The following is a 16,279-nucleotide window of genomic DNA, read 5'->3' as shown; positions in this document are numbered from 1 at the left end:
ACTTCTCCATTCCTTTTCATGAGATAAATCGTGACTTCATGCGCAAGATTCAAAAGAAAGAAATTGCAGAGGCTTTGAAGAAAATGAAATCAAGAAGGGCAGTTGGCTCAGATGGTATACCTATCGAGGCTTGGAAATGCTTGGGAGAGAAAGGTTTAGAATGGTTGACAAATCTTTTTAACTTGATTTGGCGAACAAATAAGATGCCTAATGAGTGGAGGAAGAGTACTTTGGTGCCTTTATATAAGAATAAGGGTGATATACAAGATTGCACAAACTATCGTGGTATAAAACTCATGAGTCATACTATGAAACTTTGGGAGAGGGTGATTGAGTCTAGGTTGAGGAAGGTTGTCATGATATCGGAGAATCAATTTGGTTTTATGCCTGGAAGATCAACTATGGAAGCTATACATCTTCTTAGACAAGTTATTGAAAGATATAGAGAGAGGAACAAAGATTTGCATATGGTTTTTATTGATTTAGAGAAGGCATACGATAGAGTACCTAGGGACGTTCTCTGGTGGACAATGATGAAGAAAGGTGTTTCTCTCAAGTACATTAGTATAATTAAAGATATGTATGGAGTAGTAACCAATGTCCGCACTTGTGGAGGGGTGACAACCAATTTTCCGATAACGGTTGGGTTACATCAAGGATCTGCTTTAAGCCCTTTCCTATTTGCGATAGTGATGGATGAGCTTACGAGATCAATTCAAGATAATGTACCGTGGTGTATGTTGTTTGCTGATGATATTGTTTTGATTGATGAGTCTAGAGCTGGGGTTAATGCTAAGTTAGAATTATGGAGACAGACATTGGAAGCTAGAGGTTTTAAGTTGAGTAAGAGTAAGACTGAATATATGGAATGTCGGTTTAGTAAGCAACGAAGTAGTGATGGGAGTGTAGTGAAGCTTGGTGAGCAAGATATACCGGTGAATGATTATTTCAAATATTTGGGATCCATCATTCAAAAGTATGGAGAAATTGATGGAGATGTAAATCATAGGATAAAGGTTGGGTGGATGAAATGGAAAAGTGCTACTGGAGTGCTGTGCGATCGTAGAATGCCATTGCGGTTGAAGGGAAAGTTTTATAGGACGACTATTAGACCCGCTTTACTATATGGTACGGAATGTTGGGCTGCCAAGAGACATCATATTCAAAAAATGAGTGTAGCTGAGATGCGGATGCTTAGATGGATGTGTGGAAATACAATAAAAGATAAGATTCGGAACGAAGAGATACGTAAGAAGGTAGGTGTTGCGCCCATTGAAAATAAGATGCGAGAGAATCGTTTACGGTGGTTTGGACATATTCGGCGAAGGCCTAATGATGCTCCAGTTAGAAGGTTGGAGAAATGGGAAAATATATTAGTTAAAAGAGGTCGGGGTAGGCCTAGGAAGACTTGGATGGAGATGATAGGAAAGGATATGAATGCTTTGAACCTCACCGAGGACATGGCGTTGGATAGAAATGATTGGAGGAAAAGGATTCATGTGGAAGACCCAAAATGAATTTCTTTTTTGGTTCATATCGCTGACCCCAATTGTTTTGGGATGAAGGCGTAGTTGTTGTTGTTGTTGTATTAAGTATGATGTGAGTCTGTTTCATGTAATTCTTATAGAATCCAGATATAGGTGTCTCTTATGGTGGGCCTGTTGAACCTAAATCCGGATTCGATATGAGCATCTCAAATCAGATCTGGGTTTGATCACACTTATATCCGAACCAAATCAGACCCGGTGACACCAGGCTCTTGGGAGCCTGGGACACCCAAGGGTATTTTCGTCACCGTATTCGAGATGGCGCTTTATTAACCAAAATACCTACCAAGGCAGGTGACCCTTTTTTTCTGAAGTTAAGGGCGTTTAAGTAATTTTATTAGCTATTAGGTTCGAAGCGAAGCTAGAGGCTCGGACGGAGGCTCGGAGACAGCCTTTTAGAGCCATATAGAGCGCGAGGGGTGGGGCGTCGAGTGCGGAGTGAGAGAAAGCCAAGGAAGAAAGAAGGAAAGAAGGCCACGGGAAAAACGAACGAGGAGGAGGAGAAGGAGAAGAAGAAGAAGGGAGGAAGGACGATCTTCTTCTTCTTCTTCGTTTCCCTCCGGTCGTCCGGCATCACCGGAAAATTCCGTGTTCTCATCAGAATTTCTCGAGAATTTTTTCCTTTTCATCGCTATCCTTCGTTCTTCTCTCCGCAAACCTTGCTTCTTTGTCCTTCGATTCTTGATCCGAGATATCTCGGTATCTGCTAGCGTAGGGTTTTTCTTCTCCTCTCGATCGCGGTTGAGCTCGATTACTTTCGGGAATTATTCTCATTTTTTATTTTTTTTGCGTCCCGTCTCATTGTGATCCTGTCTATTTTGATTTCCAGAAGCGTAAGGTTGGCGTAGATAGCGGAGGATCTTCGTCGTTGTAGCGTGTTCTGGAAGCTAAACTTTTGAATTCTTGATATTTGAGGAATTCGGCAGTCGTTGCCGCAAAATATACGGCTTTGAACGTTGATATTCACAATTTCTCGTTGTTTCAGCTTTTTCGCAGTTCTCTCAAGCCAAATTGATCTGGTTCTTGTCTTTCTTCTCTTCTAGATTCGAAATCCGCCAAGTTCTCTCTCTCTCCTTCATATTTGTTCGATCTTCTCTTTTGCTCATTAAGGAATATATTTAAATTTTAGTTTCTAATGGGACTCATAACGGCATAAGATTTTCGCGTTTCTACCTTCCGGAAGCATTTTTTTATTGAATCAATGTCATCAGAAGGAATCTTGGCCTTCGCGGAGGGCTTGAATTCTGCGAATGCAGACAGAGGAAGGTCTTTGTGTGCTGTTGTGGAAGAAGTTCTTCAGCAGCACAATGCCAAGCCTAGTGTAATCAATCTTGCTTCTAGAAGGGAAGAGGAGTCAGGTACTAACTTTTGATTGCTCTCGATTATGCTGCTTCTGTTAAACAAATACGTTAATTACTGAATTCTGAAGGAACTATGGAACTAAATTCTTAGTATTAGCGAGAAACATAAATTTGCTTGCAAGATCATCAATGGCATTGGTGGAACCGGATATTTGCTGAAGCCGAACTTGTCCGTGTAATTGCCAATGCCCCCCCCCCCCCTTGTTAAATTGTTATTTACAAAGAAGGAACGACCTTTTTTTGTAGTCTAGAACTCTCAAAAATAAGATCAAGGGAAGAAACATGATATTAGATGACAGTTTCAAAATTCATGTTCAGTATCTTCTGAATATCAGGAAACACGTCACCTCTCTGTAAGTGTTGAATTGAAATCTTACCTTAAGGTACCTAAAATTTAGATTTTGGTTTTTTTCCGCTAAATTAGTAGATGTAGGGTCAGAAAATTTCAAGCAACAAAAATAATGTGAGGAAATCCATTTTTCTTAAATTATTTGTGTTAAATTCGTGTGACTTAAAATCTTGTTCAGCACATCCAAGAAGCCATTAATTACTGATTTTAGCATTCAATTAGCACAATACATGCATAGTTCCTTCATGGAAATCGTGTCGATTGTATTTTCTGGTAATTTTAGGGGATAACTATTATTCAATTTTCTTCTTGTGCCTTATTGAACAGCAAGGCGCTTTGAGGGCTGCAAACATCAAATTTCCATTTTCTAAGTTGTGTTTTGGGGTGACGAGTTTCTGTCCAAGATTCATGTAAATTTTTGGTCACAGAGTACCTGATTTTGCTTGACTATGAATTTCACTTTTTTGCATAGTGGCAAGAAGGTATGAAGCTGCAGGATGGCTCAGAAAAATGGTGGGTGTGGTTGGTTCGAGGGATTTGCCAAATGAGCCATCAGAGGAAGATTTCCTCCTTGCATTGAGGAATGGATCAATTCTCTGTAATGTCCTTAATAAAGTTCACCCTGGGGCTGTTCCAAAGGTGAGAAGTAGATGAAGGAAAATTCTTGGTTATCCACAGAGATCTCCCCCTTACCCCATCCTCCCTTTCTTTTCGGCTTCCATGGGAACCAATTTTCTTTCTTTTGTTAAATTGATGTTATTTAGGTGGTGGAGAATCCAGTTGACTTGGTTCATTTGCCGGATGGGGCAGCTTTGTCTGCATATCAATATTTTGAAAATGTGAGGAACTTCCTGGTTACTATTGAAGAGATGGGGCTTCCTGCATTTGAGGCATCTAACTTAGACAAGGTATAATTTCTGTTATAAATGTTTTAATAGTTTTTGATGGACTAAAGCCTCTTTAACTTTTACATCAATGCTGATTATGCATCTAAAGGTTGGAAAGGTATATATGATGCGTTGCCATGTGTCCATGGCATTGCTCTAAAATTTTGAGTGTCTGATATAGTTTATGATTTCAGATGGCCTGATATTGTTGCAAATAATGTATGTCTGTTTAGGTTAGCAATTTCACACGCTCTTTGTCTATCTGATCCTTGTGAAAATGAAAACTTTGAAAGCTTTTTTATTGTTTCCTGTTCATGTATAGATGTTGTTTTTGGGGTATGGTTGCTTTCTTGAGATACACAAAGAATTGTGTTTCACAATTCATCTCCAAAAGGGGAAAAAAAGTATTTTCCACAAATCATGTTGTAACTTGTTCTTATTTTCTCAAGCTATTACACTTTTACATTTTTTCTTCAATTTTCCGATATATAACAGCTACTCAGCTTAGGAGTTTTCACAAGTTTTTCTTCTTGCTTTCCCATATTTGTGGCATAGTAGTCACGCCTGTCCTTGGTGTTTACTCAAGAGCCATGTTCCTTGAAAAATCATGATTGGTTGAATAAAAAATTGGTCAATCTCAGCTGTTAGATCATGATTAATTGCTTCCATCATTTTTATGTTTCTCTAATGAGTCTTTTTATATGTTTCTGTAATTAGTTTTCTTAAACTTAATTTTAAAAATTTCAAGAATGAATAAGTAGATTGAAATCATTTAGTAGACATTTAATTTGAAGAACTAATATCTAGTTATGCGCACATGAGAGAACGACATTCTAACTAAACATAAAAGATTAACAAAATAATTAAAAACTATATTTTTTTGTCGAGGACAAGAGGTAGTCAAATAGTGTGTGGCATTAAATGGAGGTGTAGGCTGAATGCCTTGCAGTATGGTAAATTCTGATAGGCCCTAACACAGAAATTGTATGAAAAGATGACAATCTCTCTCTCTCTCTCACACACACACACACACACACACACACTCCCTGTTTCTCTTTTTTGCCTCTTAATTGTGGTAACTCATGACTCAATGGTTGTCTTGGTCGGTGAGGAAGCAATTCAATGATTTTGATACAATCGATGAGGAAGCAATTCAATGATTTTGATACAAAATCATGCTCCCTTCCTCGTCAAGGTGGTTCATCGCTGATTTGTGTGATGAATCATCAAGTCTGGCTACTATTATGACTTTATGATTTGAAGAGTGGATAAAAAGTTGTTCCTTTCCCTTTTTTATCTTTTGTTTAATTCTTTTTGAGGAAATGAAAATAAAAAGAATGAGTATTAACTACCTGAAATTGAGTATATTTCAGGATAACATTGTAACTTTTCTTTCTTTTTTTCTAATGCTTGTTTTCTTTTTCTTTAAATTCATAAAATGCATAACTGCAGCTCACAATTTGGATGCTTCTGGAAGTGGATTTTATTTTCCCTTTTTACCAATAAGTTTGTGTCACTACTTTCTTGACATTGAGTATGATTTTTGGTTTTTTCACAGGGTGGGAGCTGCACAAAGGTTGTGAACTGTATTCTTGCTCTTAAAGCTTACAATGATTGGAAACAAACTGGAGCAAATGGATCTTGGAAACTTGGTAGCAGCTTTAAACCTCTGAGCCAGGGAAAATGTATTTTACGAGTGGGAAAAAACCCGGAGCCTTTCATGAACTCCACTTTCAGGAACATATCCCAAATGGACCCCAATGCAATGTCTGGGCAGTCTGCTGGGAGATTTTCTGATGGCTTTTCAGTGGATCTTCCTCTCGGCTATACTAAAATGGTAGGTTAGTCATTCCTAAATGCCAACTTAATATAGACCTGTACTTATTTTGTTTTGTACATAATGCATGAAACAATCATTTCCTTATTGACTCTGAGCATAGCATTTGCATTATGATATATAGGGTGCTGCTACCCAGTCCTTGGATATTCTTATTCGATCTCTTTTGTCAGACAGGAAGCCTGAAGAAGTTCCAATAGTAAGTTTTTTTTAGTACTTTGCAGATTTCTATATGGCTATTTATCTGTGGTTGAATGTTAATTGGATCATTAGATCAATTTTTTAACCAATGAAGACCACCTTCACCTAGCAATCAAAGAGGGGGTATTCTTATAAATTATCTCAACTTAAATTTTCTGTTGCTCCATTGCAGCTTGTAGAATCCATGTTAACTAAAGTTGTGGAAGAGTTTGAGCATCGGCTTGCTAGCCAAAGTGAGCAGGTAAGTGTTTCACTATCATTCCTGCACTGAGTAGTTCTGAGCTGCTTTTTATCTTAAGCTCTTTTAGGGTAGATAAAGCAAGTTTGTGCTACCATCTTAAGATAACTTCTTAAGTGCTGATTCTCCTCTGTCATGGATTTATGGCTTGAGTCGCTTGACACTCGAAAATTATTTTTTTGTTCTCACAAACAGATAAAAACAAATGCTAGTATTCTGGTTATGTCCGATGACCAGAAATCACTTTCCAAGGATAAAGATTTAGATGCCTTGTCGTCTGCTTGTGGTGAGATACTGGTATTGTCACATATCTTTATTTACTTGGGTTGCTTTTATCATGTTTGAAGAAATATATTAGGTTTTGGATTATCTCCTTGACACTTTATTGTGTTCCAAGGATCCTAGTGTGTGCAATGTTTCTAAAATAGTGTGCAGGATTTAATAGTTGCAAGTATCGAGATTAGCTTTGTTTTTAATGTAGGAGGATGCTGACGAAGCAAGTGTTGGAGATTTAGACGATACTCCAGACATACAGGAAAAGAAAGATGAGCCCTTTTCTTCAACCTCAACAAATAAGGAGGAGAATGAAGCCCGGATTCATAAGCAGAAGGTCCTGTTTGACCAACAACAGAAAGAGATTAAGGTGTTGATTTGGCTTTTCTGTCATAGATTTTCTCTTTTCCTCACAATGCTCCTTCTTGTTGATCAAAAATCAACATTGTTTACTGTTCTCCCCAAATATTCAGGAGTTGAAGTATTCACTCCAGTCTACTAGAGCAGGTATTCAGTTGATGCAAGCAAAGTGCTCTGAAGAATTCTATGATCTTGGTAATTCTTTGGGCAAACCCTATGTTTTACATTAGATCGAATCTATCATCATGGCATTTCCTCAGCTATGGATATTAATTACTCTTCATAATAAACAGGGAGACATCTTCAAGTTCTTTCACAAGCTGCTTCTGGGTATCATAAAGTACTTGAGGAAAATCGGCAATTATATAATCAAGTGCAAGATCTCAAAGGTAACATATTAGTAGAATGTTGTCAACTCAGGTAGAGTTCAAATTAGAACTCGACCTTCCTTTCCACAAGCAATTAGCAACTTCTTTTGTGTTCTTAGAAGATAGGGTCGAAAAGTGAGTCAATGAGTCTTCAGGAGGCTTGGCCTTGAAGTTGGCTCACTTGGATAATTTGCTTTTGAGTCCCTATAAGCAGAGATGATATTATTCTGTAAATGTGTCTTGTTATTGTTTTAGGTAACATTAGAGTATACTGCCGAGTGAGACCCTTCTTGCCTGGCCAGCAAAGTGGGATAGACACTGTGGAAAGCATTGGTGATGGGAGTATTACAATATCCAACCCTTTGAAACAGGACAAAGGATCACGCAAGTCATTTAAATTCAACAAAGTTTTTGGCCCTTCTGCTTCGCAAGGTTGTCAGCTTCACATTTGGATTCCTTTATGGTGGCTCCCACAACTTTTTGATGACTTATTTGTGATTGTATTGTACAGAGGAGGTGTTCTCTGATACCCAACCTTTGATTAGATCTGTTTTAGATGGCTATAATGTTTGCATATTTGCATATGGCCAAACTGGAGCAGGGAAGACCCACACCATGGTACAAACTTGTTCATTTATCAAGCATTTTCAAAATCTAAAGAAGCAAACAGAGCTACTAACCATCTTATTTTACTGCTTCAGATGGGACCTAAACATATTACAGTACAAAGCCAAGGAGTGAACTACCGTGCGCTGAGTGATCTATTTCATATCTCAGAACAAAGAAAAGATTCTTTCACCTGTGATATTTATGTCCAGATGATTGAAATTTACAATGAACAAGTTAGAGATCTGCTTGCTTCAGATAGTAATAAAAAATATCCTTTTACGGTTGTTCCTTTTATGGCACTTTCTTTTGTCTTGACTTGGACCATCTAGCATCTGTTATATCCTTTACTTGAAAACACATTAGAAATTCGCAATAACTCTCAGCAGAATGGATTTAATGTACCGAATGCAAATTTGGTGCCTGTTACATCAACTTCTGAGGTCATTGAGCTGATGAATGTTGGACAAAGGAATCGTGCAGTTGGATCAACAACAATGAATGACCGTAGTAGCAGATCTCACAGGTACCATTGAGTTTGATCCATGAACTTTCTTGTAACTCAAGTTAAGATGCTTCCCATGTCGACCTTCATTTTTTGGCATGAGTCCCATGGTGGAACAATCAGCTGAGTGAGTGACATTATTGTTGTTGTCATTTACTTGAATATTTGCTGTGATGCCATTTTGTAAATTTTGCGAAAGAGTTTGTCATGAGTGGCAAGTTCAAGTTACTGATTGGTGACCATGCAGAGTTTATCATGAATGGTTATTAGATCTGATATCTTAAGTTTATCATCACTGACACAATAGAAAAAGTTACAATTGTCAACGGTGATAGCCTTAGCCCCTTTCTGTATCTATTTTTCTTTAAAGGTTTGATTTTTTGTCCTAGTATATGGAGCCAAAATATGACTTTGTGGCTCATGGATCTCCTTCAATAAAGGATCCTTTCAACTTTTATGTAATAATCTGTCCAGGTGGCAGTGACACATGCCAACTGACTGGTTTACTATTCTCCTATCAACTTAACATAGTTTTTCTCTTTATCCTTGTTTGGAAAATTTCCATGTCATTTTTGGTTGTGCCAAGTTTGAAGAAGCAACATGATTTGTGCAAAGTTTGGAAAATTTTCCAATCATTCTTGAGTTTTGCCTGCATGTCTTGCACAATTATTTGAGTCAGAATTCTTGATGCTTCCATATTAAATCATGCTCTGTTTGGGAGTTGGGCACAAGAGATAGTTTATGGAATTGGAAAAATGAAATCCCCAATTCTTGACATTGGGAAATATTTGCCAATTCCACGCTTCAGTGCAAATACAAAGGGGGAAAGGCCCAATTGCCGCTTCAATTCCTTTCTCCAAAGAAACCATTGCTAGAGTAGTTTGATCAAACTCCAATTAAATTCATTAATTCCAACCTCAACTACCAGCCCCCAAACAGAGGATTATTGTTGTTTAGGTAGTAATTCAGAAGGAATGTTCTACAGTTGTCTGACAGTTCATGTTCAAGGAAGAGATAAAATTTCTGGGACTACAGTTCGTGGTTGTCTTCATCTTGTTGACTTAGCTGGAAGTGAAAGGGTTGATAAGTCTGAAGTGACAGGAGATCGATTGAAGGAAGCTCAACATATAAACAAGTCCCTTGCAGCCTTGGGTGATGTCATTTCTGCCCTTGCACAAAAGAACTCTCATGTTCCTTACCGCAACAGCAAACTCACGCAGTTGTTGCAAGACTCACTTGGTAGACATTGAACAAACCTGTTCTTAAGCTTTTTATTTTTGTACATGACTTGTAGAACTGATTGTTTTGCTTATTTAGGAGGGCAAGCAAAGACCCTTATGTTTGTTCACATCAGCCCAGAAGTGGATGCATTTGTAGAGACAATTAGTACTCTAAAATTCGCTGAGCGGGTTTCCACTATTGAGCTTGGTGCTGCTCGGCTAAACAAAGATAGCGGAGAAGTTAGAGAGCTAAGAGAACAGGTTACAAATCTTCGATATCATGTCACTGCCCCTGTTTAATTGAATGTTGCAAAGACACATGAATGAAATGGAGTAAAATTATGTTTCCTATTTCCTTATCAGATTGCATCTCTTAAGGCTGCACTTGCAAGGAAGGAAGGGGAGCCAGATCAACCAAGAAGCACAAGAAGCAGTCCTGAGAGACGGATGCTGAAGCATAGTGTGCCATCACCAATGCACGGTGGTCGTAGTAATCATAGGCAGCCAATGGAGGATGTGGGCAACATAGCGGTATTCATGTTTTTATTTTCTCAATGAAGTCTTGCTGTCCTGCATGCTAGTAGATGGCCCATACACATCAACCTGGTTACATAATGTCTTGTAGATATGCTTTCTTGAATGTATGTGCATGTGGGTGATTAAGTGATCTCTCTCTCTCTTTCTCATTATATATATATATATATATATATATATATATATATATATATATATAAGTATGCATTTATCCATGCATTTATCCCGGTTCTGTCCACTAGCTGCTTACCTCGGTTGCTAGCTTCAAACCTGGATTTTACAATGTATTACTATTCATGCATTTATCATGCAAGCATGCTTATTAACAATACCTATATATGCAAGTACATAAATTAGGAACTCGTTTATCATCCAAATAATGCAGCCAAACCAGTTATAACTTCTTGAGTTTCATATTTCTAAAACTGGGGAATTGAATTAATGAACTGCTTGAATTTTTTTTGGGTAGTTTCAAGGCATTCCGTTTGAAAGCCAAAAGAAACCAAGTGTCGATCAGCAAGAATTCTCCATAAGTTCAAATTCACTCCTTTGGTCAGATAACCATCCGAAGAGCAATCTTCAAAAGGCACAAGAGGAGGTAGGGCCTGGGGACTGGGTGGTGAACAAGCAAGAATTAGGAGATGATGCTATGTCAAAATGTTGGGATAGTGATGACAACAGTTCAGTGTCAGATATGCCCTACGGCGCAGACATGGGAAAGTTTTATCCCGAGAAGTATGATCAGTTTTCAGTAAACCAGAAAGAAACTCATGAAAATAATGTGCTGAAGAGGGTTGACTCAGTGGCCACGGATGACTCGGATGAGATTGAGGTTGGAACTAGTGATTCTTCTGAAGCGGACATGCTTTGGCAATTCAATATTCCCAGCAGCATTGATACAACCCAGAGTGGTGGCTCAAGGATCAAGAAGACACAGTCTAAGCTGCCCAAGAAAAGCCCAGATACCCGGTAATTTCTTTTCCTATAAGTATATGCATTGGAAATTGTAGGATTCTTCAAAGTTTTTTCATTGTAGTTTCAAATTCTAGTAGCAGTTGCTCTAGATCATGGTTCCATTTTATTGAGCTATTCAAATATCTTTCAACCTTTGTTGGTTCACAAAAAATGTCCCCATCTGAACCCTTTGTCAATCATACATGGAAATTTGTTAGCATTGCTTGTATAAAAAAATGCTAACAATTGTTAGTCTAGAGAGGAGTTTGAGATCTCAAAGTGTCTTTACATGCAAAAGCTTCTCAACAAAAAATTATTTTATTTTAAAATTTTTAACTCTTTTATATTCCATGCTGGTAAAAACTTAATAAGAGAATTTATTTTATGTTTTGATCTTGTTGAATTTAGGGACGTGAATCAAGCGAATGGGTCACTGCATCCTCGGAAACCGCCTAGCGGTGGTGTTAGCCAGAAGCTGCAACGACAAGCATCTGCCCCGCTCGAGCGGAAACGGTCAGCTGGAAAATTGGGAATCAATGGAAGTGGAAAAATAGTGAAAGTTATAAAGTAGAGATAAAATGAAATAACAAAGTGACCAAGAATAAAAACATAAAAACAAGTTCTGGCTCGCTTGGCAAGTTAGCATGGGAGGTATCTTGTTCCGTGCCGCCCGCAACAATCTTGGTTGCTTCTTATTTGTTGGTGGTAGGAATGTTTATCAGCCCCACCTGTGTATGATCTTGGGTCGTTTGGTGAGAATCCTGTTTGTATTTATTTGTAATATGCTTTTTCCTCTTCTTTTTCCACTTACATATGTTTTCCTACTTTCCATTTTCTCAAAGAACTGTTGGTAAAACTAAAGCAAACATGAGGCAATAATTCTCTCTCTCTCTCTACGCCGATATGGCCCTGTTCCGATGCCCTTCCACCCCCTCACCAGACTCCCTCTCGCTCTCTCTCGCCCTCTCTCTGTGATGAGTTTATCTTTGTGCTGCTTCTATGGCACATAATCGTCATCACCGACCGAATTTTGGAGCATTTTGGGGTCTCAACTCTCGCCAGCTTCATCGCATCAACCGTGATGCCCTGCGTGTTTTGGAGAAGTCCCTTAACGATTGGGGGGCTGCCTATTGTCTGCGACAACATGGTGCTTCTGTTCGCCTGCCCTTCCTCGTAACAACATCCTCCTTTCATCACCTCGGAGAGGTTTTCGCAGCATGCTTGAAAACCAGATCGTTAATGCTCCATGACATTAGGCAATTCCTGCGAGCAGTGCGAAAGGAGGCGGCAAGGGCTTGCTCTGTCGATTCTATCCTACATCCGCCGTTCTTTTTTAGGCTTTCCGCAGAGGAACTGCTCGACGGATGACAACTTGTTCCATCGGCATGACAACCGTCCTTCAATTCTGTCATTGGCAGGACAAAAATTTCACGAGCTCGGAGGGCCGATTGGTGGTGCTCGGAATGCTTATCGTTGAATTTTTGCAGCCACAACAATTGTTTTCATTGTGGGTGCGAGCGTCAGGGATGCAGACACCCTGTTTGCTGCCCGATGAAGCTTTTGCCATTCTGCTCATTTGCCTTCGAATCCGGTTAATTCGCCATGCGAATCACGAAAGAAGGTTACCTTCAACAATCTGCAGGAGTTATGTTTGTTCGAATCTTTCGAGCCCTCGTTCCAAGCCTTTCGGGTGGGATCCATCTGGGTTCCCGTTCGTCGAACAAACCAAATTCCCACTGGAAAGTCTCCATTGTCGCCGGAACTTGTGTCTTCACTGGACGACCGTTGCGAACTCGTGATGGAGCGGTCGTCACAGTTTCCCATAATACCAGAGGCCCCTTTTCGATACTTGGAGAAACTCTTCTCGTGAAGATGTTAACATCATTACTCGCTCTGCGCTAGAGGATCAGGTTTATGGCTAATCAGATGTTGTGATCCCTGACGCTTCGTATTCTGCCTGCCCTGTTTTGAAAACTTACGAGAAAGCAGCCCCTGAAGGACATATCGTTCTCGGCCAGTGCATATATATTTCACTTTTATGCCATGTCATTTTCTCGACGCTTGGCAACATAAAATATATCATCATGGGACCATTTTAGATCATCTTGGAAACTCCTACGACCTACATCTCTTCTCTCACTTCTTGTTTTGGAACAAAAGTTTTTCATTATCGGGCGGATATGGCTCCCACCTTAGTTTGTGACAGGGGGTGGGTCAGGACCACGACTTTTTCGAAGCTCCTCAAGCGGTGCGAATAGACATTGTGCACAGAGTCAATGAAGGGGAATCCTTAGGAGGAAAGGGGGGTGATGACCGATTGCTTTATCAAGTGATAGGCTTTGATGTCACAGCAACAACACAACTACTGGGTATCAATTTATTTGAATCACAATTACATGAAATCTCGAAGGATCTTACGGTCCGTGCTACAACTGTGGTTTCATCAGTTAATCAGCCTTCTCCGAATGATGTGTCGTCAATGTCCTCTCGTTTGGAGTCTACGCAAAATGGAAGGGATGTCAGCACGACTATATTTCGCGTGCAAATGAGAGATGTTGTCTCACCGCGTCATTCACCCCGGACACGCAGACCTCGGATTATTCCATATTGTGTCCAATGAAGATGGCTTGCTGGAATATTCAGGGCCTAAACTGCCCGACAAAACGCTTATTCTTGTCTAATTGGATTAGACAGGAAAATTTGGATGTGATTGCTATTTATGAAACAAAGATGCAAGAGGTTTCTATTGCTTCCATTTCAGAGCTGTGGAGGGATGCGAGTTTCTGTTTTAAAGTGGTTGTTAATCATGCTGGGGGTATTTTAATTTTGTGGAAGTCTTCATTGGAGGTGAGGGTGGACCTGGGTCAGTTTTCAATTTCCATTGCTTTCCCTGTACAAGCTCTGAACCGTATGGTCATGCTTACTGCGGTGTATGGCCCAAATTGTGCTTCTAGGAGATTATTGTTATGGGAGGATCTAAATTGAGTGCTCACTCTGGCTGGTGATTGCCATATTCTATTGGGAGATTTTAACTGCTTATTGTCCATTCAAGATTCAAACAATTTAGTGATGCCCAATCCGTCGATCAGAGGATTCCAAGATTTCGTTGCCGCTAATCAATTATACCCCATGCCATTGTCTAGAGAAAGGTTTAGTTGGTCTAACCGATGGGCACAACCATATTGTAGGGTGCTAGATAGAGTCTTAATTTCAACTGGATTCCTCGAAATCATCCTAGATATAAAGGGGTGGATTCTTCCCCCAACCTTGTCCGACCATGGTCAGGCTTTAGATTAGTTCATCAATTTTCTTTCGAGTAGTGGTGGTTAACTGAACCAAAGTTTCATTTAGTGCTTGAGGGGTCGTGGAGTTCGAGGGTTCATGAAGACAGGGCTGCTATCTGATATCAAAAGAAGCTTTTGTGCCTAGCTAAGGATATTAAACTTTGGTTGCAAAGGCAGTCTGTGAGTAGGTTTCATGAGATGGCTGAATGGAAGGCAGAGATCTCATCACTATTCACCCTATTATCTTCCACCGAAGGGTTGTCGGACACGCAGTTGCAGGGGTTGCAAAGCAGACTTGCTGATCGGACGACGTTATTGAAACGTTGGAGGATAAAAGAGGAGTTGAAGTGGAAGCAGCGTGCTCAGGTGAAATGGTTGGCGACAGGGGATGGAAATACTCATTTTTTCCATTCATTTGCTTTCGATCGGTTTAGAAGAAGTGTCCTTCAATCCATCATAATTGACAGGGTGTTGTGGAAATGGCAGAATCTTATGCCGGCGGTCTCCAACTATTTCGAGAAGCTTTATTCTATTCCGCCAAATACGGGGGGTAATATTGGGCATGAGTTATTTCTTTCTCTTCAACCAGATCAGGTCTTAACCTTACAACATAGGTTTTCGAAAGCAAAAATCATGAATGCAATTAAAGATTTGTCGGGTTGGAAGGCACCGGGAGTAGATGGTTTCCTTGTAAATTTTTTCAAAGTTTTTTGGAGAGTAGTCAAGAGTGATTTGTGTACAGTGTTTGATGAGTTTCATCGTAACTCTAGACTGCCTAGGCAGTGTCATATCAGATTAATCTCTCTTATTCCAAAAGAAAGCGTCGTCACAGATATTATGCGCTTTCGTCCCATTTCCATAATGAGAGCCTTGTATCATATAGTCGCAAAGGTCTTAACATCAAGACTTAAATTGGTGGTATCTAATCTATTTTCTGATTTTCAGTTTGCTTTTATTCCTAATAGGAGAGTTCAACAAGCATATATCTTGGCTTCAGAGGTCATTCATTCCATGCATGCGAGTCGTACTCCTTACTTCGTGTTGAAGCTTGATTTTAATAAAGCATATGATTTTGTGTACTGGCCTTTTCTTTTGCAAGTGGTGAATCACATGGGATTCGGCAGCCATTTTTTCAGATGGGTGTCAGAGCTCCTTACCAATGCACAAGTCATGGTGTCCATTAACGGGGTAAAGGGTGAGCAATTTTCATTATGGCACGGCCTACGACAGGGATGTCTGTTATCTCTGCTTTTGTTTAATACAGTGGTAGAAGGACTTGCGGTGGTTCTTAGACGCGCGTATACAAGGGGCTTCATACAGCCGTTGGATATTCAAGGTTTTTCTGAGCATATTATACAATATGCAGACGATATGCTAGTCTTTGGAAGGGCTTCACTACAACAGATGTTTCGCGTAAGGCTTATTCTCATGTTTTTTGCAGCTTTGTCTGGGCTGAGGCTCAATGAAAATAAGTGTTCTCTCACGCTTCTAAATGGCGATCCGACCAGTCAAAACCACTACAAGAAATTTGTGGATTAGCGATGACCTCAATCCGTCACTAATTCATCGTCAATCCTTCGCTAAACAGTTTAGTGATGGATTAACGTCAGCTTAGCGATGAATAACTTCCATCACAAAATTATAGTCGCTAATTAGCGACAAAAACTATCTGTCGCATATTTCGTCGCTAATTTGCGATAAATTAGCGAATGCCATGATTTGTCGCAAGGTCGTCGTTAATATACATAGATTTTG

At 39.6% G+C, this 16,279-nt stretch overlaps 1 protein-coding gene across 1 annotated transcript; it reads left to right on the top strand.

Moving 5' to 3' along the window:
* The first annotated feature begins 3,752 nt into the window (after positions 1-3,752).
* On the top strand, positions 3,753-12,041 carry LOC149833624 (kinesin-like protein KIN-14F). Its single transcript, XM_090009184.1, has 18 exons — positions 3,753-3,896; positions 4,022-4,165; positions 5,703-5,951; positions 6,106-6,180; positions 6,355-6,423; positions 6,616-6,717; positions 6,902-7,063; positions 7,167-7,248; positions 7,347-7,442; positions 7,677-7,853; positions 7,933-8,039; positions 8,123-8,298; positions 8,389-8,553; positions 9,518-9,771; positions 9,850-10,013; positions 10,116-10,283; positions 10,756-11,255; positions 11,649-12,041. Exons 1-18 carry the CDS (start codon positions 3,768-3,770, stop codon positions 11,809-11,811), a joined length of 2,982 nt encoding a protein of 993 aa, XP_089865310.1. The 5' UTR covers positions 3,753-3,767; the 3' UTR covers positions 11,812-12,041.
* The last annotated feature ends 4,238 nt before the right edge of the window (positions 12,042-16,279 follow it).

The sequence above is a fragment of the Nuphar pumila genome, chromosome 6, assembly GCF_984573655.1.
Source record: "Nuphar pumila chromosome 6, dmNupPumi1.hap1.1, whole genome shotgun sequence".
NCBI lineage: Eukaryota > Viridiplantae > Streptophyta > Magnoliopsida > Nymphaeales > Nymphaeaceae > Nuphar > Nuphar pumila.
This window is presented reverse-complemented; position numbering and strand designations above follow the sequence as displayed.